Raw genomic sequence first — 24,670 nt, 5'->3', positions numbered from 1 at the left:
TGATCCAACATGCTTGACATAATGGAGAAAAGTTGCTTGGTGCCACGTTAGCTGGGGGATTGTGGGCACAATAATCCCCAAAACCCACATTTCCATGTTCCAGTTCCTGGCACACAGTCCAACACACCTGAATATTCTCTTTCTTTCTCTCTTTTGTTCTTTCTTCCATACAGATCTCTAGAGGAATCTGTGGGGAAGCCACTTTACCTAATATTTAGGTAAGTTTTTCCACTCCCCCCTTCTTCCTTTTCTGTTCTTGCTGGAGTGAAAGGGACACTCATCTCCATCACCAAATAAATTGAATATTCTTGGCATTACCATTTTTTAAAAGAAATTGCCAAAATAGCCTGTCAGTTTGTCACGGCATAAATGTGCGGGGATGTAGTTTTTTTTAATGCAAAGGCCAATCCTCTCCCTACTCTTCACCATGACTAAAATTCCCATGCCATGACCATAAGAGCTGACTTGGGCCCTAACCCAACTCATCTTCACTCTTTCCCCTTCACTCTTCCTTTTTTCCTTTCAGGAACCTCTGCCAGATGCAGGAGGATAACAGCAGCTTCTCTGTGCTTCTCGATCTCTTGTCTGAGCTCTACCAGAAGCAACCCAAGATTGGTTACCACCTTCTGTATTATTTAAAAGCCAGGTGAGCTTCAGCCAAGGAATGTGTCCATTAAAAAAAATCAAAAGAAGGATTTGGGAAATGCTGTCTACTCAGAGGACATTGTGGCAGCCATATTGGAAGCCAAAGGGTTGACGGAGATGGCTGTAATAATGGTGGGGATTTCATATCATGCAGTGTTCTTTTCCTCCTACATCAGGGATAAGAATCCTTTGGGCTTCCAGATTCACAGACTGCTCCCCTCCAGGATCTACTTTATCCTAGTAATCCTTCCTTCAAGGGTGGAGAACCTCTTCCATCCCAAGGGCCAAATTCAATTTCAGAATAAATCTTGGGATGGGTGTCCCAGTGGTGGGTGGCACTGAGGGCAAAAGGGACTGGGTCAAAAATCCTTGCATGTTTTAGTTTTTAGCTCTTATTCCCAGGCCTTAGCTGATGCTTTCAAATCGGTCCAAAACCTGGAAACTGCCATTCAGTCAGATGATGAGAAAGTGGGATGATCTGGTGGGAAAAGCCAAGGAGTCAGAGCAGTGCTGAAGTTGGCACCAGGGCCTGGGTTTCTTTGGCTCCACTTTATAATATTCCTGTAAAGCAGATCAATGGTGTTGTTCCAAATTTGCAAATGGGGAGATGTTATGGTTGAACAGATAATGTTGTCTAATGCAAGTTAAGAATCCCTTGAATTTTTGGTACAAGAAGTGTTTTGGATTTATTTTTTCATGTATACATAATGAGATATCTTGGAGGTGGGATCCAATTCAAAACATAATATTTATATATGCTTCTTTTACACATAGCCTGAAGGTAATTTTAGTATTTTTAATAATTTTGTGCATGAAACAAGGTTTGTGTGCGCTGAACAATCAGAAGGGAAAGGTGCCACTATTTCAGCCACTCACGTGGACAATTTTGGATTTTGAAATGTTGAGGATTTTGGAATTCCAGATAAGGGAGACTTAACCTGTATCATCTACTGAGAAAGTGGCCAGGATGGCGCTCAAGGATATCCGCTCTTGCTAGGGTCAGTCACGCCAAAACTCAGAGGGAGAAAGTTCCTGCCTGTGTTGTGATTTTCCCCCCCATGTGCAGCACCCATTCCTTTATGGAATAGATCCATCCTTTCGCCCACTTGCTCACTAGGCCCTGTGCTCTTTTTAAGCAAAGCGGCGGCTGGGAAGATGAACCTCTATGAGTCCTTTGCCCAGGCCACCCAGCTGGGCGACCTGCACACTTGCCTGATGATGGACATGAAGGCCTGCCAGGAGGACGACGTCCGGCTTCTCTGCTACCTCACTCCATCCATATATACAGAGGTGAGACCTGTGAGGGCAGAAAGGTGAGGGCTCACCAGCTCTCTCTATGGTGGTGCTGGGGCTGAGGATTGAAAGTTTAGTTTAAAACAGCCATGGGGAAAGTGTGGGTCTGGAGATGTTGCGGACTTCTCCTCCCAAGAGCCTTAGTGTTAGTGAAGGGTGATGGGAGTTGCAATTCCAACAAGCATCTTGAGGACTGTGCCTTTCCTGTCCTTGGGTCTGATCTCGCTCCAGTTATGCAGCAGGATAATGACAACAATCTATATAGGCTGCTTCATGTAGAATCATAGAATAATAGAGTTGGAAGAGACCGCAAGGGCCATCCAGTCCAACCCTCTTCTGCCATGCAGGAAATCCAAATCAAAGCATCCTCGACAGAGGGCCATCCAGCCTCTGTTTAAAGATCTCCAAGGTGGGAGATTCCACTGTTAATTTGTAAAATGGATATGGGAGTTTGGGAGCTCTCTGGATGTTGTTGGATTGCAACTCCCAGCAATACTCACCATTGGCTATGCTGGCTAAAGTCGCTGGGAGCTTTGAAGGGCACACTTGATTCCCAACCCTGATCTTGTCTGACGAAGAGTTTGGGGGAATCCGAAAGCTGCCACACTTTTGTGACATTTTGGTTGGTTTTAATGATGGTATAACCCTAGCCTTGTTTTAATTCATTCTTCTGTGGCTATTTACAGCGTTCTGCCTCCCCCAATTCAGGAAAAAGTATTGGGTTCTTCCATAAATGAAAAGCAGAATAGAGTTATTCCAAGTGGAGGGAGTGAACAGATACTGTCTTGGTGTAGACCACTTGGCAGAACTTGGAAACATTACTTTTTGGATTGCAACTTCTGGAATCTTACAGCCAGCATGGCATCCATACTGACTGTGGGTCTCTGGGATTTATAGTCCATTAAAGTAACCTTTCTAATTCCTACCCTTTGCCAAGCAGTGGAGGAAAGGGAGTGCTTGTTCCTGAGCCATGACTTTATTTAAAAAGCCAGTCTTCACAGTCCAGTCCCTTCTAACACCAGCTTTCTCTTCTTGGAGCTTCTGTTTTAACACCAGCTTTCCCTTCCTGGAGCTTTCTGTTTCTTCCTCCTGCCCTCCTTTCTCTTGATATTTTTTCCAAGGTTTTTTGAGAAATAGCATATGGTTTGCAGACCTAGAGTCATCCCTGGAATTGACCAGCCTCATGGGAGGTTTATGTTCCATGTTCTTAGGCTGTTAGGTTTAATGAAACATTTTATTACTTCCATCACTCAGCCGACCGACCAACCAGAGTGGCTGAGTCTGTGTTTTGTGGGAGGCCTTTCTTCAGAGTAGCGCTTGGTCCTCTGTGTCAGCTTAGCCTCTCCTCTGTTTGGCATGAGACCTCTCCTTGGCTTGAAGGGGACTCGCAATACCTTTCCTGTTTCAGCTCAGCCTGCAGGGGCTTGGCACATGTTCCCTGGTTGTTCTGCTCCAGGACCTTCTAGTACAAGGTTACCAAAAATCCCCATCAAAAGCAAAAAAAGATGTCCACAATTTTTTCAATGTTAAATAGTGCAAGGGGTCCTTGAAACCTAGAATTGCCACTTTCAGAAACTGCAGGAGAGGCAGCTCATCTCTGTAGTGGTGGGCAAGAGAAAAAGTGGTCCAGGGAACCTAGAGGGCCATAAAAACAGCCTTTGGGGATCACTTGCTGCCCCAGAGACTTTTGTGGGACCCACAGTCCCTGTCAAGCCTCTTCATAAATGCCTGGTGTGGACTGTAGCACTCCATTGTATATCTTGAAGATCTGTGTTCTTCTTCATGGTTTTTGTGACTCACACACATAGAGTCATTCTGCCCATGTACAGAGATCTTTGATTGTCCCTTCACCAAATACCAAATCCATACTGTTGTCGTGTATATACTGGCTGTGGCCAGTTCATCCCCAACCTTCTGGTGGTGAACCTTCTCCATAATTTGCTCAGATGGTCGTCAGAGGATAGACATGCAATCTGTGGCTGGAGTGGTACTTGGAAAGCCTTAGAAGCCTGGTAGAACCTACCAGAGCTTGTGGCAGAGTAGAACGCTGTGGAAGAGCTAGCATCGTGTTGTAGTTGGAGTCTTGGACTAGAACTCAGAGAGCAGAGTCCAAATCCCCATTTGGTGATGGAAACCCAGTGAATGGTCTTGAGCAAGCTACATTCATTCAGCCTCAGGAGAAAGCAATGGGAAATCTCTCTGAAAAATCTTGTCCAGAAAGCCCAGGACAGGGTCGCTTGAGGATCACTGTAAGCTGGAAATGACTTGAAGGCACAGAATGAGAACAGTACCAGAACTTTGTTGAGCTCTTGCTGAACCATCATTTGTGCCCTAAAAAGGAGGACTATGCGCCAAGGTTGACTGCTGTTGCTTGTACTAACATGAGTTGGACAGCGTTTCTATCCCTTCGATCTTTGGGGGATAGTATACAGACTGTCAAAAAGGAAGGAAATCCAGAGGTGACTGAAGGTGCATTTATGGTTTTGAAAAATAAGTTCAAATACGTACTTTCATCGACTCCAGATCACTTCATCTGATGCATCTGATGAAGTGGACTTGGGTTCCAGAAAAGCTTATGAACAGTGCATGGGAGGCTGTAATCTGTTTAAAATTGGAACCACTATTTCTGGACGCTTCCAAGAGAGGCAATTCAGCTTGTATTTTTCCCACGATAGATTGAGCCAAGGGTCATTTCGGGGACCCACACACACACCCCATCCACACATTGCTCACCTCTGTTCTAACATCAGGCTCCTGGCAGCAGTAAAGGTGTCATTCACTGGAGCTGCAGAAGTAATGAATAATCTCACTTCCTCCTCTTGTGTTTAATGCTGAGTGAAACAGAGAGTTTGGTGTTGTGAATTTGATTTGCAAGGGGGTGGAATTGCTATGATATTCACATACCAGCTGGGGTGTAAAATGTATAGCTTTTGGGGTGGGTGGAAAGATGCCTCACGTCAACAAAGTACTTTCATTCGATTATCTAGCTCTCCCCACCATGCGCATAAATGCGAAACTGGACTGTGGCAGTCCTGGAGGGCTTCTGACATTCCCTTGAGCCCACTTTGATTGCAGGAACAGCACTCACTGTACTGTGTGATCTGAAAGGAACAGACTCTTTTATGAAAGGGGAGGCTTGTTGGCAAATCTTAATCATATTTGTTGTTTGGCATGGTCGAGTTCGCCTCTAATTTGGAACAGCGTGGCAAGTGTTAGATTTTCCTCCCTCTGCATTTTTGACAGATTGAAAGCAAGTGAACAAATTGGAGTTGGCCCCGGTCCTACTTTTAGCAGATGGGGTTCCCTCTTTTTCACCCCTTCTGTTTTGCAACCAGAGTTTCATGCTGGTTACCCCTCCTACAGACTGACCAGATATGCTCATCCTGTAGCATCCCCTGCTGGACATAAGGAAGAGTGGGCCAGCCTCAAATGCATTTCCTAAGGCAGTCCTGCTGTTCCAGTTCTATATGTGCATATCCTGACCTTTGCCTTTTAATCACCTGTCTTCTCCTTTTCAGTTTCCAGATGAGACCCTGCGGAGTGGGGAGCTGTTGAACATGATTGTGGCTGTCATTGACTCAGCTCAGGTAAGATTCCTTTGTATGGAATGAGAGAGGTCTGTTGGTTTGCCATTCTTTGCTTTCATCAGTGGCTGGCCCTCCGTACAAAACTGGTGTGTAGGTATCAAGATGTGATATTGGTTTCTCTGTCAGAGTTGCCACCTTAGATCATCCCACACAGAGAAATGAGATAGCAGAATTACGCTACCTCTCTCCTCTCAACTTGTCCAAGACTTATCCTTTGCTTGCTGCAAGGCCATCCTTCCATGGCCCTTCAGTGGCTGGTGGAGAGCTGGTGGGATCGGAGAAGCATTTGGTTATGTCTGCATAGCTCAATGCAGACAGAGAACATCCACTTAGTACTGCTGGAGGTACTTGTGGATGAAGTAAACATGTTGCGTCTGCCTACATAGGGTCTTGAAACCATTCCCTATGAGGAACGCCTTAGGGAGCTGGGGATGTTTCGTTTGGAGAAGGGAAGGTTAAGAGGTGATATGATAGCCTGTTTAAATACTTGAAGGGATATCATATTGAGGAGGGTGCAAGCTTGTTTTCTGCTGCTCCAGAGAATAGGACCCGGAACAATGGGTGCAAGCTACAGCAAAAGAGATTCCAGCTCATCATTAGGAGGAACTTCCTGACAGTAAGGACTGTTTGACATTAGAAGATAACTCCCTCGGAGGGTGGTGGAGTCTCCTTCCTTGGAGATCTTTAAACAGAGGCTGGATGGCCATCTATCGAGTATGCTTTGTTTGAGAGTTCCTGCATGGCAGAATGGGGTTGGACTGGATGGCCCTTGGGGTCTCTTCCAACTCTTATGATTCTATGACTCCTCTGATACAGCCAGCACTCCACCAGCCACTAAATAGCTGGGGTGGTAATAGTGGTGGTATTGAAGCAAAATGGTGAGCCTTCGGTAGGCTTTTATTGTTGCATGAGGAGGAAGAGAATACCAATTTCTTCAAAGTGCAAAAAACAAACAAACAAAAAAGGAAGACATACACAGGCATACATTAGAACAATTTGGGAGATCCCATAATCAGAAATATATTCTCAATAAAGATACAAATATGAGCAAAGTGCTTTGCTTTCAGTATAAAATGGTACAGTTTGAGACTCCATAATTGTGGGGTATAATTTGATTTGTTCTTGTTATTCTGTACATTCAGGTCATTTCTGAATTATGGTGATCCTAAAACCATAGTTGTTCAGAGGGGTTTTTCCTCTGAGGCTGAGAGACTGCGACTTGTCCAGTGTCACCTAGTTAGTTTCCATGTCCAAGCGGGGATTCAAACTCTGGTCTCAATGGTCTGACTCCAACACCCAAACCACTACACCATAATAGCAATCACTAAAAAGTGTCCTTTTTAAATGTGAAGTTGAAGGCTTTCATGGCTGGCATCCATAGTTTTTTGTGGGTTTTTTCGGGCTATGTGGACATGCTCTAGAAGGGTTTATTCCTGATGTTTCACCTGCATCTGTGGCTGGCATCTTCTGAGAATGCTTGTCAACCCAAGCGCTAATGTTGTCAGGCAGCAAATGGGAGGCACAATGTCACACTCGTGTTGGCTTGGTGAGTTGTACCTCACTGGTAGCACCGCCAGTTCACTTGCATGGCCTGGACTAAGTGGTCTGAGCTTGGCACTGACCTTCCTTTTCACTCCGGAGCTGAGCTCTAGAAGTGTGCCTGGTAGACAGTAAAGAAGCAGAGATTTCTTGTAAACCTCGAGAGGAGGCCTTTCTCTTCCCGCTGAGCTGCCACAGCCAACTCCAAGTCAGAACAATGCCTCTCCAGCCTGGGCCAGGCCAGAAGACCTGGGCTCCAGCCCCGTTTTATTATTTTAGGAACGTTAACAACGCTGGAGCCAGTTTCTGGATAAAGAGCCTCCTGGGAGCAAGACTGCTGTGCGGTGCCATTGCTAAGAGGTTGCCATGGCACCAGTGCAGAATAGCCCCAAAATAGCCAAAGTACAAAATAGCCAAAGTACAGAGGTGGGAGGCAGAGAGGGATAGAGGTGGAGGCTTTGGCAAGTGATGTGTTTGCCAACCCAGCCTCCTCTATTATACATCTGAGCCTGATCCAGAGACTGATTCTCTTCTCCCCTCCACCCCCTGCCCTTAAATCTCTCCATTTTGCCCCCTATAGCTGCTTCGACTGTAAAAATATTTCTCTTTTTCCCATACTGATTGAGACCGACTGGCTCTCTTTGGCTGGTTTTCCTTGGCAGGGCACAGGCGAGCCGATGGTATCGCATCTGGGAAAGGTTTAAAGTGCCATGGGAGTTGGGTGGGTAGGGGAAGGAGGCACTAATCCCTTATTTGGTTCCTGCCATGCTCTCTGTGTCTCCCTAAAACACACACATACACACACACCCTTCCTTGAGTTGTCCCATTCATCCCTTCCTCTCATTCTTTCCTGCCTGCTTTGTCTGTTTCCTGGATGTATTGTTGCTCATGAAGAAGCAGAGGTGGCGTTACATGTTTGGTTGTAAGCCATTAACATTATCATGCCAGCTTGTGGGCTCCCCTGTATAATGCCCTCTCCCTGCTTCTGGCTCTGAATTAAAGAAGATTAAATTCTCTCTTTACAGTCATGATAAAGGAAATCAGTATTTGGTTGCATGGTTTTTGCAGTCCAGTTCTGGGGCGTTTGGGAGAAGGAAAAAGAGAATGATGCAGAAGTGGTACACCGAAAGTAGCCTTCACCAACATGGCACATTTTAGATACAAAAGACTACAATCCCCGTCACTCTCAGCCACCAGGAATAATATGCCATGGGGCTTGCAGTCCAATTCACCTGGAATATAACTTTTCTCAGCTCTGGTGCAGGGCAGATGAAGCAAACACAACCATGTGCTTGTGTATAGATAATTATAACAATAAAAGAGAATCTGTGCCTGCTTGTGCCTGTGCGAGACATCTCCGAATCTGGCAGTGTTCTGGTTGATTCCGAAGTTGGAACACTGAGTTTCAAAATTGAAGGAAGCAAAAAAGGGGTACCTGCCTTTCTTATTATCCTCACTCTCATCATGTCATTCAGACAAAACCCCAAACTCTTCCAGTCACCTTCAACCAGTCACCACTCATATTCCTTGAACCAAGGGATGAGAGAGAAACAGGAGGCCTCATAGACCTGATTTGTATTAAATACAGACCTGCTGGGTTTAATTCAAGCTAGAAAACAGGAGGTGGCTCTCTGGTTGTCCAGGATGGAGCCATGGCCGTTGAAGTGGTATCAAAGTGCTATCACTGGGTACTTTGGAAGAGACCCCTGCAGGCTTGAGGACTGCCCAATCCAACACTTACCAACTCTTCATTTTGTTTTGTAGCTCCAGGAGTTGGTTTGCCATGTCATGATGGGCAACTTGGTGATGTTCCGGAAGGATTCAGTCCTGAACATTTTGAGTGAGTTGGGGATCTGGTGGGTGCGTGGGTGGGTGGGAAGCCTGCCCTTTCAGTTGTAAACTTCATGTCAACCTCGACTCGTGGTGACACCATGAATGAGACATCTCCAAGACCTGTCCTTGACTGCAGGTTCAGGGGCATGGCCTTCTCGATTTAGTCTATCCATCTGGTATGTGGTCTTCCTCTCTTCCTGCTGCTTGAAGACACAGCAATTCCAATGGTTGGTGGAGTCCAAGGCAAAAAAAGGTGACCAGAAAAGTTCTTAATTTGAACAAGCAAAGTGTGGGGTGGGCAACTTCAATAGGTCTGGAGGCCTGCCTCACAGACTTCCAGAAAAACTCACCTCTTGACTTATATAAGGCAACCCCATGAATTTCCTAGGGTTTTGTTTGACAAGGAATCATCGGAGGTGGTTTTCCCACTTCCTTCCTCTGAATATAGCCTACAGCACCTTGTATTCATTGGCAGTCTCCCATCCAAGTATTAGCCAGGTCTGACTCTGCTTAGCATCCAAGATAAGACAGGATCTGGTGCCGTCAGAGTATTTAGGTATCTGCATTTTTGTTACTGTTACAGTAATTACTTTTAAAAATGGTAAATTAATTTATTAGTAGTAAGTTAGCAATTGCTAATTATTCAATTATTACTATACTAATTACTAAATTACTGAATAGAAGTATGTCAGCATTTTAGAACGGGGAAGATACCTGCACAAAAGCACAGAAACCACTGCATTATGGTGTCATGAGTAAGATGTCATGGCCCTCTGGGGAAGCCCAGAGGGCTGGATTGGGACTGAAGGAGGATCGGATTCAGCCCAAGAGGGAATCCTTACTTCAGTTTGTCACCTGAAGTATCTGACTGACTGCTTTCTCCTGTTTCTTCCAGTTCAGAGTTTGGAGTGGGAGACGTTTGAGCAATACTGCACCTGGCAGCTCTTTCTGGCCCATAACATACCCTTGGAGACCATCATCCCCATCCTTCAGCACCTCAAGTATAAAGGTGAGGACCATCTGAGAAGGACCAGATCTCACCAGGAAGGACCAGATCTTGTCAGGAAGAGGGATTTTGAGATAGGGGTATATGACAGGTAGTCAGCAGCAGCATCCCATTTGCTTGACAGTTCAAACTGGGGGACACCCAGAAATGCCCACTTGACTCTATTCCAGGTGGGTCTTCCAGGTGTTTCCTCCACCTTTCAGTTCAGGTATAAGTATAGCAAGGCTGGAGAACTGTGTGGCAATGAAGAGCCACTTTTCTCTCCGGCATTGAGATGGCCACCTTCCCTTCCTCAACAAGAAGCCCAGATACCTCCATTTTCATTCGCAGGAATAGCAAATACCTGTTTTATTCTGTTTTTGTTATTGTGGGTCTTAATGCCATTTCTGACTTAGGGTAACCCTAAGGCAAGCCTGTTACAGGGTTTTCTTGGCAAGATTTGTCCAGAGGGATTTTTGCCAATGTCTCCCTCTGAGACTGAGAGAGTATGACACCTAAGATCACCCAGAGGGTTTCCATGGGCGAGAAGCGATTTGAATCCTGGTCTCCAGAGCCGTAGTCCAATGCTCAAACCACTACATCACCTCCTATCGCTATTTTTGGAGGGAGTACAGAGGAAAGCAGGCACTTGGAGGTTGTACAGGGCTCTGAGGGGTGCAATGGGGTATTCTTTTTTGCATATTTTCATGCATTTGGGGAGCTTTTTGTATAGTTTGGGGGCAAAATCTGCCCAAAAATAATGCCAATATTTTTTTTCAAAGGAGGGCATGAAGGGATTGGTGGGATGGAGTCCAGAGAGAGTATGCAGCTTGAAGGCCACACTTTGTCTACCTCTAAAATGCAGAAATAATAAAAGGGGTGTAGTGTTTCATTTCTATGGCATTTAGCCAGCATGGACCTCACTTCTGAAAGATTGTTGCCAATATGCTGTAGTCAAGCCCCACCTGAAATACTTTGTCCAGTTCTGGGCATCACAATTCAAAAAGGATGTTGAGAAACTGGAGTATGTCCAAAGGAGGGTGACTAAAATGGTGAAGGGTCTGGAAACCATGCCCTATGAGGAATGACTTAGGGAGCTGGGGATGTTTAGCCCAGAGAAGAGAAGGTTAAGAGGTGATATGATAGCCCTGTTTAAATATTTGAAGGGATGTCATATTGAGGAGGGAGCAAGCTTGTTTTCTGATGCTCCAGAGACTAGAACAAGGAACAGTGGATTCGAGCTACAGGAAAAGAGATTCCACCTCAACATTAGGAAGATCTTCCTGACAGTAAGAGCTTTTTGAGAGTGGAAGGTGCTGCCTCAGAGAGTGATGGAGTCTCCTTCCTTAAAGATATTTAAACAGAGGCTGGATGGCCATCTGTCGGGGATGCTTTGATTGAGAGTTCCTGCATGGCAGAACAGGTTGGACTGGATGGCCCTTGTAGTCTCTTCCAACTCTATGATTCTATGATTCTAGGTGCATCTTCCTGAGCTGTGGGAGGCAGATGGGAAGGCATGCTTAACTGAAACCACCCTATCACAAAATAAAATGGAAACACTCACTACTTCGCTGTGCACAGAATGCTAGCATGTCCAGGTTTTGATGCTAGCCCTCTCCCAGACAGTGTTAGCTTTCTGTTTGTAGGGAAATGTTTGTGGATCAACATTCGCTGGTATGACGTCCAGGTGTGAGATGGTGCAGCCCGGTTTCAGAGTTAAGCTTTCAGGTCTATAACTCCCCAAATTTTCACAGCCAGAGATGTTTTATTCCCTCAAAACTGACATTTCCAAACTCTGGTCACACAGTTCTCCCTCTCTCCCTTCCACTGCAGATGGAAATTTACAATGTCTGAGAATTACTTTCTAGCCTAAACTTCATGCTTATTTTCTGCATACAAGGACTTCTAATGATTTGCACCAACAAGCACTGAGACTTCTGATACTGTCCTGCTGTCTGAAATGTTATTATAGGGTTGATTTCCCTGGGCCACAGAGAACTATGTCTCTTCTCCTTGCCAGTGCCATGGAAGAAAACAACACCCAGGGGACTTGCGTTGGAGTCTGTTAAGAGTTGAGCCCAGGTTAACAAACCTTGTTTTCTCTTGCAGAACACCCCGAGGCTCTTTCCTGCTTATTACTCCAGCTGAGACGAGAGAAGTATGTACTTGAATTCTTCTGGCTGGCATTTGTATCTGAACTGCTCTTCCTAACAGTGTGTGTGGGTGTGTGGTTTGCTTCAGGGTTGTACAGTGTCTCTGGAGAAGAGGGTTAGCATCCCCTGGAAAAGGAGGTGGGACAGGGAGAGAAAAGTGGGGTGGAAGATGACAATTATGTATGTTTTTCCTATAGGAGAAATTTAAACAGAGGCTGGATGGCCATCTGTCGGGGATGCTTTGATTGAGAGTTCCTGCATGGCAGGGGGTTTTACTGGATGGCCCTTGTGGTCTCTTCCAACTCTATGATTCTATGATTCTAGGACAGTGGTGGCGAACCTATGGCACATGTGCCAGAGGTGGCACTCAGAGCCTTCTCTGTGGCCACACATGCTATCGCCCCAGCACAGTTTGCCAGAGTTCATTACTAGAAAGCCAGAGGGACATGGCACTTTGCAATAAATAAGTGGGGTTTGGGTTGCAGTTTGGGCACTCGGTCTGCAAAAGATTCACCATCACTGTTCTAGGACATAGATTACTGTTTCCATAAAGTTTTTGGCTTGTGTGAATGTGTATGAATGTATGGGTATGTTACTGGTTCTCAAGACTAGAAAAAGACTACGGAGCTAGTCCTCATGACTGTAAGGACAGACTATAAAAGCAGGCTCTAAAGTTGTTGCTGCTGCTGCTGCTGCTTTGTTCATTTCCATCCCACCTTTTCCCCCAGTAAGCTCTCACAGTAGGGTGCTCTGTGCTCCACTTTGTTCAGGCTTTAAAAGCAAAGGCTTATCAAATGTTCAGAGTAGCTGTCAGAAATAAAATGGGTGGAAAGGAACAGAATGACATATGAAAAAGGAGCATGGGGAGGAGATGCAGCCTAGCACTGAACTGCAGGAGTAGCCAGCAGCCCAAGAAGGGAGAACGGTGTAGATCTCTTAGAAGTCAGCCTTAGATACTTTTCAGCATTTGTTCCCAGATAATATGGTACCCTGATTATATTCTTACGGCTTAAATACCCTAAAGTCATCAGATGCTGCCTGATTTTAGAAGCTAAGCAGGTTCAGCCCTGGTTAGTACTTGGGTGAGAGACTGCCAATGAATACCAGGTGCTGTAGGCTATCATTCAGAGGAGCGAACTGGCCAAGCCGCCTCTTTCATAGGGCTTTCTTGCCTAAGAGAGGCAGGGTCCTTAGAGTTGGCTGCCCTGTCTTGGTATGGGTAGGCTCCCTTTGCCATTCTCAAATATGAATTGGCAACCAAGCAGTAGAAGCGTTAACTAATTGCTGCATTGACCCATGCCAACCCCTTTTAAATTGGCTTTCAGTTTCCTGTGCCGTTGAATGAATGAGGTGCTGAGCTTGGTGAACTCGGTTGAACCATGCAAGAAGCCGTAGCAAGCGAGCAAATGGAAAGAGCATCCAAACATATTCTCTCTCCTTTCTGGATGCTGGGGTTAATAAGAAGATGACCTAGGCTGTTCTGTTCTTTGGTCTCTGTATACAGACGGGATGGTAATGGACCTTTACATCAGGGGTGGGGAAAGTGTGAGGCATGGGTTACATGCGGCCCTGGAACCTGTTTTTCCAGCGATGGAGGTGGAAACATCCTATAACATGGGTTGATTCCATCTCTTGCTCCGAAATAGGCAGGAAAAAGACTGGATTTTATGGATTCCAAAGGCCCCCACCAGTTCCCAAAGCCAATGAAATTGCTACCAACAGCTCCCCCAAAGAATGGAAAGAGTGGACATAGAGGTAAAAAACTAACTGCCAGAGCCTGCCAAAACCCAAGGAGCAATATTGTGCGGGCTGATGTTGCTATAGAGCAATGTTGCTATAGAGCAGTTTGGAACAGTCCCAGAAGAATGTGAAGCCATTGCTCATGCTGAGGGGGAGGATTCTGGGAGTTGAAGTCCATCGAAGCAGCTTTTCTAAACTCTGTGCCAGGGGACTCTGTTTCCCAGCAGCATTCTGTGAAACACTTACCTGATGCTCAACCGGTTTGGTTGATCTGTGATCCCTGACTACCGTTCTTTGCTGATGGTGAACATTTTCTGTGGGACAGTGCTTAATTTCTATTCATGAAGGGCCTGATAGGGGACGGATTTGTTCCCCACAAGCATGAAGCTGTTAGCACAGAGCAGAAGTGCCTAAATACTCTGGGGCAGGAAGCCTGTGTCTCTCTCACACACACAGCATCCACTGCATCGCACTACTTTTGCCCCACAGGCAGGGAAATTCCAAGCTGCTCCCTGCTGTGCATTAATGACAGCGCATGTATTCTGAGTGGAACTGGCTGCAATTCCAAGCTTTTGTTTGGTACTGAAACCTGACGTAGGTCACTATTGTATCGTGAACTTTATTGGTGGTAAATGATGCAGCGGAGGGTGCATCATAGTCCCCTGGCTGGTGGGTTCCAGTGTCTTCTTGCATCAAGTGGTAGAACTCATTCTACCTAGACTACTCTATAGATAACACTCCACATCCATGTGGCCAGCTAATAGGGATCTCTGCCAAGGGCAAAACTCATGGAAGATGGACTCCCAAGGTTTATACATCAAGCAAAGGAAGACGACCAAATGGGTCCTAAAAGCGATAGACTAAACTATCCCTGAACACCAAGATGACTAAACTGAAACTGTTGTACTTTGACCACATTGTGAAAAGGCATGACTCACTAGAAAAGGCAATAAAGCTAAGAAAGGTAGAAGGCAGCAGGAAGACCACATGGCATTCATCCCCTGGTGAAAGTCAAAAGTGTTTCCTTTTCTTCATCCTTTAGATCCTTTGTTACATGCCCCAAAACCTGCCCTCGACTTATACATGAGGTCGACTTATAGTCAAGTATAAACAGTAGTATGGCCATTCTCTCTGTTTTTCTCTCTGTATATACTTTCAAGTGGCTATGAATTTCATAGGGTTTTCTTAAGCAAAGAATACTCAGAGGTGGTTCTGCCTGTTCCTTCTTCTGAAATATAGCCTGCAGCACCTGATATTGGTTGGCCGTCTCTCATCCAAATGGTCTACTACATACAAAATGAACCCATTGTGTCCCATTGATCAGCTCTAATTTGTTTGGCTGTGATGTTTCCAAGGACTTCACAACCCATCTGCCTGTTGGCAGAGGCCATGCTCACTCTAGCATGCTGGGGATATCTGGGCTGCTTTTGAGGTAGGCCTCTATTTGGAAACGCTTTGGGTGGGATATAGAAGGCCATTATGTCACAGCACAAGTAGTCCCTCATCCAACTGTCCCTGTGATTTAGGTTGGTGATGCCTCATCTTTGCATGGTGATCGGAGTGTTTCTTACTTTTTCAAGATCTTTGGGGGAAGGTATTCTCTGCCCCACCATTTGTTTGGTGAGGAGACTAGAGAGAGCCTTCTTGGTGGCTGCTCCCAAGTTGTGAAATGCCTTCCCAAAGAAGGCTTGGTTTGGTCCCCCTCTCTGCTCTCTTTCCACCAACACGCAAAGTCATGTGTATTTAGGCAGTCCTTTGGCTCTTAACACTGTGGCAGAAGGTCTTTTAATAGAGTATGTTATACTTTTCTCCTTTTCACTATGCTTTAATAGGTTTTCAAACTGTTTTGATTGAATAGAGACATAGCCATGTTAGTCTGGAATATCAGTATGCAAAGGGATCTTGTAGCACCTTTGAAACTAACCGAGTGAAAGGAATTGTAGCGTAAGTTTTCATAGACTTGGTCTACTTCAGATGCATGCATCTGAGATGAGGAACCATTGTTTCCTTTCAAAAATCCACTAACATCTTGGAGGTCTTTTAGTATGTAGAGAGATCTTGTAGCACCTTTGAGACTAACTAAAAGAAAGAAATTGGCAGCATGAGCTTTCGTAGACTTCAGTCTACTTGCTCAGATGCATTTGGTGGAGTGGAAGCCAGGTACAGGCATATATGTGCCATTGGTATGTGAGGATGTCTAACATAGCTATATCTTTGAATTCTACTATTTTGAGGTCTTTTGTCATTTAAAAAAATTAACTTTCCAAGCTCTGCATGTCTCCTGCCACAGGCCAAGCGAAGAGATGGTGAAGATGGTGCTGAGCCGGCCGTGCCACCCGGACGACCAGTTCACCACCAGCATCCTCCGGCACTGGTGCATCAAGCACGATGACCTCTTAGCCGAGCACATCAAGTCCCTCCTGATTAAAAACAACAGCCTGCCAAGGAAGCGCCAAAGGTAAGCCTGGATGGAGCAGGGAAGGAGAAGGAAGAGGAGACAAAGTACATCTCCCTATGCAGAGTTTTGGGATCCTGGGGAGGAGAGGTCTTTCTTGGAAGAGCTCCCCAGATGTTGCCTTTGCTCTTTTATACACCCCTCCACCTTTAAGGACTAAAAGCCTATTTTATTTTATTTTATTTTATTTGTAATTAAAGGCTGCAGGTTGCATTCCGCAGATGCAAAGAATATGCATCTGGGTAATGGAAAGGGGCACTCATAGGTAATTATTGAAAACTCCCTAAAAGCAAAATTACATCTTCTTTGCCCCTTGCGTCTTGGTTTTTCTCCCCTCTCCTCCTTTTTTTCTTTTCATCATCTAAGTCAGCAAAAGGAGAGCGACTTGTTTTCCTCCTCCTAATGAGACCATCTTCCTGCATCCTTTGCTACATCTACATTGCAAACAGGGCAATTTATCCCTATTTTCCCTTTAGGGCCAGAACAGTGATTGACAGGCACAATGTACCAAGTGCCCAAAACCCCAATTAGAACTAACAGAAGCTTCAGGGACTCTGAAAGTTGGCAGCAGTCAGATGTATTGGCAGATCTATTTTCCTGTCTCTGCTTCCATGGAGAAGATGTTGAGAAATCCAGAGCCACCCTTTGCATGAACAGTTTTAGCCAGAGCTCTGAGCCATTTGCCACTATTGAAATAGCTTTTCAGTCTCTCTCTCTCTCTGAAGAAATCTTTGATTCCAAACCCTACTTTACCCCGCATGTTTAAGAGGAAGAAAGGAGGGCTTTGAACTCAGAACAGCTTAGCTGCGCTGTACCAAGTGAGCACTGTCTGTTTCCAGCTTGGCAGGAACAAGAAGTGGCTAAACCTCGGTCCAGTTCGAGACCAAGAAGAATATTCATAGGGGCCCTGCAGGAATCAGACCAAAGGCTACCTGGTCCAGCATTTAGCTAATCCAGTGGCTGACCCATTGCTTGCGACAAGCCCATTGTTTGGAAACCTTAAAAAAAAAAGGCAGCAACTCCCAAAACCATTTTTTGTGGATTTTTTTTGGGCTATATGGCCATGTTCTAGAAGAGTTAGTTCTTGACATTTTGCTAGCATCTGTGGCTGGCATCTTCAGAGAAACTCCCAAATCTTCCAACCGGTATGACTTACGGATTCTGGAAATTACAGTCTGGACAAGATCTAGAGAATGTGATTTTCAGAGGCTTTTCTTTCTATCCTTTTCCTGGCTGAACTATGAACAAGAACAATACAAATCTCAATAATTCCCTTGAGAGGCAGAGTGACGTAGTGGCTTGAGTGTTGAACTAGGACTCCAGGAGACCAGAGAATAAATCCTTGCTCAGCCATGGAAACCTATGGGGTTACCCTGGACAACTCCCTCATCCTCAGAGGAAGGCAATGGCAAACTACCTTTGAACAAGAAACCCTTACCAAGAAACAACCATGATAGATTCACCTTAGGATTTCCATAAGCCGGGAACAACTTGAAGGCACACGAGAACAACAAGGCACCTCTTCTTTGTGAGAGCTTTCCTCCCTTAGGGAGAGGCAAAGGCTGGAGAGGTCCTGAAACTTTTCTTTCTGCTTCCAGACTAGATACAAACTTTTAAAATAAAAGAAGGGGCAAGGGTTTTGTTAGGCTGAAGGCTGAACATGCTCAGTGTGTGATCTCTCAGTCTGGCCAGGCAGTGCAGTAAAACGGTGGAGTTGAGAGATAACTCTACCTTCATTCACGGAACAAGGAGGACATCTAGTGGTGGCCCTTTCCTGGTTTCTGGGCATCTGAAATGTTCAGTGTGTGTTTATAAGCCGGTCCACTTATGGCAACCCAACGAATTTCATAGGGTTTTTTCAGACAAGGGATACACAGAGGTAGTTTTGCCAGTTCCTCCCGCTTGGATGATAGGAGCTAAATAGGCCAGACTGGAGGTTACTTAAAATGCTTACAACATGCCGATCCCATTACAGGTTAGAAGACAAAAGAATGATTTAAACCAGGGGTAGGCAAAGTGTGGTCCTTTGGACCCTGAAGCCCCCCACCGGTTCCCCAAAGCCTTCCAACCCACCATTTAAAAATAAATGATGTAATTTCCAGGCAGTGTTTGCCTCAAAGCATATGTGAAGTCTCCAAGCATGCAAAAACACACAAAAATAGCCGTACCCCACACCCACAAGCACCCCAAAAGCTGTATTACCCCCCCAAGACCACAATTTTCCTCTCCAGTCCCTCTCAGAAGGGACCACAGAAGAAAAAGGAAGCATTTGGGCTTGCTGTGAGTAGAGGGTGCAGCCTGTGGAGTGGGTTTGGGAGATGATTTGGTCCCTAGTCGCCATGCCGTTGTACATCCTTAATCTAAAACTCAGATGAAGAGAACATCCTCCAGAAGCTGTTGGAGTTCCAAACTCTCAGCAGTCTTAAGTCTTAAGATGATATGATAGCCCTGTTTAAATATTTGAAGGGATGTCATATTGAGGAGGGAGCAAGCTTGTTTTCTGCTGCTCCAGAGAACAGGACTCAGAACAATGGATGCAAGCCACAGGAAAAGAGATGCCACCCAAACATTAGGAGGAACTTCTTGAGAGTAAGGGCTGTTCGACAGTGGAATACACTCCCTCGGAGGGTGATAGAGTCTCCTTCTTTGGAGGTTTTTAAGCAGAGGCTGGATGGCTATTTGTCAAGGATGCTTTGATTTGGATTTCCTGCATGGCAGGGGGTTGGACTGGATGGCCCCAGTGGTCTCTTCCAACTCTATGATTCTATAATTCTAGAGTCTGGATGTCCATCTGTCGGGGATACTTTGATTGAGAGTTCCTGTATGGCAGGGGGTTGGACTGGATGGCCCTTGTGGTCTTTTCCAACTCTACGATTCTATATCCACTTTGTCTTATTGTGACTCCATAAATGAGAGAGACCTCCTGGTCACCCTGTCATCAGTAGTCCAGCTTAGGTCTTGGCAGATTCAGGGCTTCCTTGAGTGAGTCTCTCCATCTGGAATGTGGTCTTCCTCTTTCCCTACTGCCTTCTACCTTGTCAAGCAACCTTGTCTTTTCTAGTGAGTCTGGTCATCTCGTGATATGGCCAAACTATGGTGGTTTCCGTCATCACAGCTTCGAAGGAGAGCTCAGGCTAGAACCCATTGATTTCTCTTTTTAAGCAGTCCACATAGACCTCTCCTCCAGCACCACATTTAAAATGAGCTGATTTTCTTCCCCCTATCAGATTTCTTCACTGTCCAGCCTGAGTGTACTTTAAAGCAAAGACCATGGATACAGATGAAAACAGTGCTGTCAGAGAGAAAGGGAAAAAACCGCTTCCTGAAATATGTGGATCAGCTTTCCTCCATATGTCTTGGGCTACATTTCCAATCATTTCAACATAGCTTAGTATATTCTACACAGGAAGTGCTCAATCTCCATGCTTTTCCATTTGCAAATCCTTCTCTTCCTTTTGAAAGAGAGCCACACTGCATGAAATGGCCTGTGGCACATTAGTGTGCATCACATGTGCTTCCACACCCTGCGCTCTGCACTGCCAGCTGACTCATTTCAACTTTTGTCCTGTATCATGCATTCCCTCTCTAAATCTTGTTTATTTCTTGGACAGCAGCAACATGCAGACAGCAAGGAAAGGACGCTCTCTCCTTCTAGGTTGCATCAATAGAAGTATAGTGTCTAGATTGAGGGAAGAAATAGTGCCACTCTATTCTGCTTTAGTCAGGCCTCACCTGGAATCCTGTGTCCAGTTCTGGGCTCCACAGTTCGAAAAGTATGTGGAGAAACTGGAGCGCTTCCAAAGGAGGGTGACCAAAATGGTGAAGGGTCTGGAATCCCCTAAGCCCTATGAGAAGTGACTTAGGGAGCTGGGTGTGTTTAGCCTGGAGAAAGGAAGGTTAAGAGGTGATAGGATAGCCCTGTTTAAGTATTTGAAGGAGTGTCATATTGAGGAGGGAGCAAGCTTTTTTTCTGCTGCTCCAGAGAATAGGACCCAGAGCAATGGATTCAAGCTACAGGAAAAGAGATTCCATCTCAACATTAGGAAGAACTTCCTGACAGTAAGAGCTGTTCAACAGTGGAAGATGCTCCCTTGGAGAGTGGTGGTCTCCTTCTTTTGAAGTCTTTAAACAGAGGCTGGACAGCCATCTATCGGGGGTACTTTGTGAGTTCCTGCATGGTAGGGAGTTGGACTGATGGTCCTTGGGGTCTCTTCCAACTCTATTATTCCTTCCTTCCTTCCTTCCTTCCTTCCTTCCTTCCTTCCTTCCTTCCTTTCTGGCAGTGATTGCATCACTTCAGCTCTGCACCCTTATGAAAACTAGATGCCTAAGTGTTATTTTTAATTGTGAAGGAAAGCAAAAATAAGCAGAGGTTCTCAAGGATCCTAGATTTGCACTCAGGTGTGCTTTTCTAGCTCATCTCAAACTAGGGAGGCTGGTATTTCTCCCACCCCACAATTGTCCAAGGGATTGCTCTCATATTTGTGTCCCTTGGTTATGACTGTTCCTTTCTTTCCTGGAAACTCATCAAGGGACTACAATGAACAGATCATGGGTCAGCATCAGTTCAGGGACCAACCCTTTTGAGCAGCATTGTTCTGCTCCCTCATGGAATTTTAAAAGCCTTGAAGAGACCTTCTGAAATCGCCCTGCTCATTCTCTCCCTCTCTGCTTTCAGCCTACGCAGTTCCAGCAGCAAACTTGCCCAGCTAACCTTGGAGCAGATCTTGGAACACTTGGATAACCTGCGCCTGAACCTTACCAACACCAAGCAGAACTGTACGTAAGGCCCTTGGCACGATTCCCACGTCCCTGTGTGTCTTGGTATAAAAATGCACAACTCTACAAAAGCTCATGCTCCCAGCTTCTTTCTTTCAGTTAATCTCAAAAGGTGCTGCAAGATCCCTTTGCGTTCTTTTAAGCTTGGACGTGATTTTAGCTCTCTAAGCCTTTTAAAGCTCTTATTTAATGTGTTCGAATTGTGTAATACGTTTTTATCTTGTTCACATTATTGATTTTTAATTTGGAAGTTGCTTATATTGTTCTGTCTCTCCGACACCTTAAAATCTCATGATAAAAGCGAGGGATACAGACATTTTAATAAAATACTAGGAATGTCCAAGTGCAGGTTGAAGAGAATCCTGTCTGAAATCCTGGTGGGCTACTTGCTGCCAGTCAGAGAGATACGGCTAGATTGGATGGACCAAGAGTCTGACTCAGTATGAGGCAACTTCCAATATTTCCACCAAGATTGGCCTCACAGGGATGAGGGAATGAGGGCGAAGGGGTTTACTATCTTATTCTTTGCTTCAGGCAGTACAATGTCTTGGGCAGCCCTGCCTCTGACAGTCCCTTCCTCTTTTGCCTCCCTGGCAGTTTTCAGCCAAACCCCGATCCTTCAAGCCTTGCAGCATGTCCAGGCCAGCTGTGACGAAGCCCACAAGATGAAGTAAGTGCTGTCCTTCTCTGTTCATTGGTGGATCAAGGTCTTTCTATTAGCATCTGGAGCTGGGCAATGGGACATCTTTGTGTGGTAAAGCCAAAACACAACGGAGCAGGAAGGCAGGAGTATGACTGGCCTTATAGGGCACACTTGGGAAAGTTATTTGGAGGGGATGGCATGCTTGCTGAAACATTCTGGAAGCTGTCTTCCCCCAAAATAACTTTCCTAAGTTCTGTATGTAACAAATCAATGGGCGATGAGAGCAAACACCTATGTTAGAGAACAATATGAAGACTAGAGTTTGAAGCTCAAGCTTCCTGGATGACTGTGAAGTTGAAGGGTTTCATGGCTGGCATCCATAGTTTTTTGTGGGTTTATCGGGCTCTGTGGCCATGTTCTAGAAGAGTTTATTCCTGACATTTTGCGAGCATCTGTGGCTGGCATCTTCAGAGAAGATGCCCAGATGACTGTCTGCCATCGCTGCTTTCCCTGACCTGCAACTTACACTGGCAATGCTGTCACTTAGTCTTTGCAGCAGAAAATCGATGTTGCAGGATAGTTCACTGTCCCAGCGTACCTTGAGGCACAATGTGGGAGCTGTTACCTCCACATGTTTTCATTTTCTGTCTTTTGGAGTAGTGAGGATCAGGGCCTGAAGGAGAGGCCAGCCAGAAAATGGAAGAGATGTAATCTGCTGAGATTCTCATGCCTCAACAAACTTGCTCCCCTCTCCCCCTGCTTGCCACATCTTGGAACTGGCATTGAGCATAGTGCCAAATGTGCCACTCCAACCAATGTGCCACTTGCTAACTTGACATCTTCTGGGGGGCTCTTTCTCCTAGGTTCAGTGACCTCTTCTCACTGGCCGAGGAATACGAAGACTCCTCCAGCAAGCCCCCTAAGAGCCGGAGGAAAGCCACCAGCTCCAGCCCCCGGAGCCGGAAGAACGCGGCCCAGCCAGTCAACAATGAGGAAGAGTCGGCTTCTAGCAGTGCCTCAGTGAGTTGTGGGGTAAAGGGAGCTCCCTCCACTTACACCCCTGTGTCTTTTGGATGTATTGGATTATAGTTCCCATCATCTCACAGAGCCACTTCTGCTGGTTATGCAATAGTGGAGTTTGTAATCTAACACTTTTGAAGGTCAGTGCAGTCCAAGGCTTCCCATTGCCCAAAGTGGGAAGTCAAGAGTCACTGCTGGCTCCATTTCATGCGATTCTTTGTCTCTACTTATACACTGCGCGGGGTGTAGCCCTCTTTAAGTATTTGAAGGGGTATCATATTGAGGATGGAGCAAGCTTGTTTTCTGCTGCTCCAGAGAACAGGACCCGGACCAATGGATGCAAGCTACAGGAAAAAAAGATTCCACCTAAACTTTAGCAGGAACTTCCTGACAGTAAGAGCTGTTTGACAGTGGACACATTCCCTTGGAGAGTTTTGGAGGTCTTTAAACAGAGGCTGGATGGCCATCTATTGGGAGTACTTTGACTGTGTATTCCTGCATGGCAGAATGGGGTTGGATTGGATGGTTCTTGTGGTCCCTTCCAACTCTATGATTCTAGGACACAACTGTGCCCACTGCCAAAAGGGGAAAGAGGAGTTTCATTTTCTCTACTCTTTATTTCTCTTTTCTTCCTTTTTCTTTCTTTTCTTATTTTACTTTCCTCTTCTTTTCTCTCCTCCTTTCTATTCTTTCTTTTCTCTTTTAAAAGGGGGGGGGGGGGGCTGTCTTTTCCAAGCCCACTTGCACAAACATTTTTTTTCCCCCTTTTGCTCTTAGGAGGAGGAAGACACCAAACCGAAACCCACAAAGCGGAAACGGAAAGGTTCCTCAGCTGTTGGCTCAGACAGTGACTGAAGGGGCACGTGGGTGGGTAGGTGGGCGAGAGTGACTCCGTGCCCATCTGCCACACCAATCTGCCCCGTTGCTGGCGTAACCCGAGGCAACTGCAAGCGAGAGATTTGACCCGGAATAAAGCTAAGCAGACGCTGCCACCAGCCAGGACAGTGCTCTCTCAGACAACGCGTCCATGGGCCTCAGATACTCAGGCAGCCCCCTTTCCCAAACATTGGTGCCTCCTCGGCCGCTGCCTCCTCCATTGCTCTCCACCTTGGGCCTCATCACCTCCCACCTTGTCCTTCTCTCTTTGTATGATGGCACCTGAGAAAAGGGATTATTTTTCCAGCAGTTGATCCCCTACACCCCAACCTTACCCTCATGATCTTGACTGTGAGGGTCACCTCAGCTGGAGAAGCAGCCATGAGAAACTATCGGGGATCAGAGAGACTGCTGTCTATCTCCCCTGTCTGAAATGTAAATAAATAGTGTGAACCGGGGCTCTCCGCCGTTGTTGCTTCCGGCCTGGGAGGTCAAGGCTGGCAGGGGGAACTGCGGGGAATGGAGTAAACTGCCTTGCCAGGTCCATTTTTTTTCCTGGCCATCCACCATTTGTCCAGAGCACAAGAGAATCATTTTTAAAGCTGTTACATCTCCTTGGCCCTTTGGAAGCGAAAGGGGAAAGATCCTTGCTGTTTTCTCCATGTGGGGAGTATTCCAGGAACCAGGCAAGCCTCATACACTCCTCCACCCCAACCCTCTGGGTCTCACAGCCTTGGGGCTTGGCTTTCTATAGCCCCCTTGCCCTGCTCCACCTGGGATCCCACAGTTGGAAGGATTTGCCACCTCATGTCTACCCCTGCCACTATGAAACCCCAGCCATACAACCACTACCGGCACCGACTGAATTAACTCTCCCTTCTGGCCACAATCCTTGTGGCTAGTGGCCAGCCTGGAAAAATAGCCACCCTTCCTCCTGCAATACACTCTCGGAGGCGCTTACCTTCAGGGTTTGGGGGTGGTTGGAACAACCGACACGGCAACAGGCGAGCAAAATGAAATGGTAGTTATATTTTTAATTCCCCATCTCCCTGCTGAGAGATTATCATTTTTAAGTGATTTTTAAAAGAGACAATAATAAACGCGACATGATTTTGTACAAGC

The 24,670-nt window shown here is 45.9% G+C and overlaps 1 protein-coding gene across 1 annotated transcript in view; it reads left to right on the top strand.

The window, feature by feature from the left end:
• Positions 1–24,670, top strand: part of INTS3 (integrator complex subunit 3) — a 79,404-nt gene extending 54,734 nt beyond the window's left edge. Inside the window, exons 19-30 of the mRNA XM_089483665.1 lie at positions 174–218; positions 527–646; positions 1,782–1,935; positions 5,457–5,525; positions 8,829–8,904; positions 9,793–9,906; positions 11,992–12,040; positions 16,066–16,233; positions 20,909–21,009; positions 21,607–21,679; positions 22,516–22,672; positions 23,450–24,670. Coding sequence (XP_089339791.1) covers positions 174–218; positions 527–646; positions 1,782–1,935; positions 5,457–5,525; positions 8,829–8,904; positions 9,793–9,906; positions 11,992–12,040; positions 16,066–16,233; positions 20,909–21,009; positions 21,607–21,679; positions 22,516–22,672; positions 23,450–23,527 — 1,204 coding nt within the window. The 3' untranslated portion in view covers positions 23,528–24,670. The remainder of the gene's footprint in view (positions 1–173; positions 219–526; positions 647–1,781; positions 1,936–5,456; positions 5,526–8,828; positions 8,905–9,792; positions 9,907–11,991; positions 12,041–16,065; positions 16,234–20,908; positions 21,010–21,606; positions 21,680–22,515; positions 22,673–23,449) is intronic.

Source organism: Sceloporus occidentalis, unplaced genomic scaffold (genome assembly GCF_023333645.1).
Source record: "Sceloporus occidentalis isolate IW3139 unplaced genomic scaffold, rSceOcc1.0.p SCAF_20, whole genome shotgun sequence".
Lineage (NCBI taxonomy): Eukaryota > Metazoa > Chordata > Lepidosauria > Squamata > Phrynosomatidae > Sceloporus > Sceloporus occidentalis.
The sequence above is the reverse complement of the archived record's forward strand: the minus strand, read 5'-3'. Positions and strand labels throughout refer to the sequence as shown.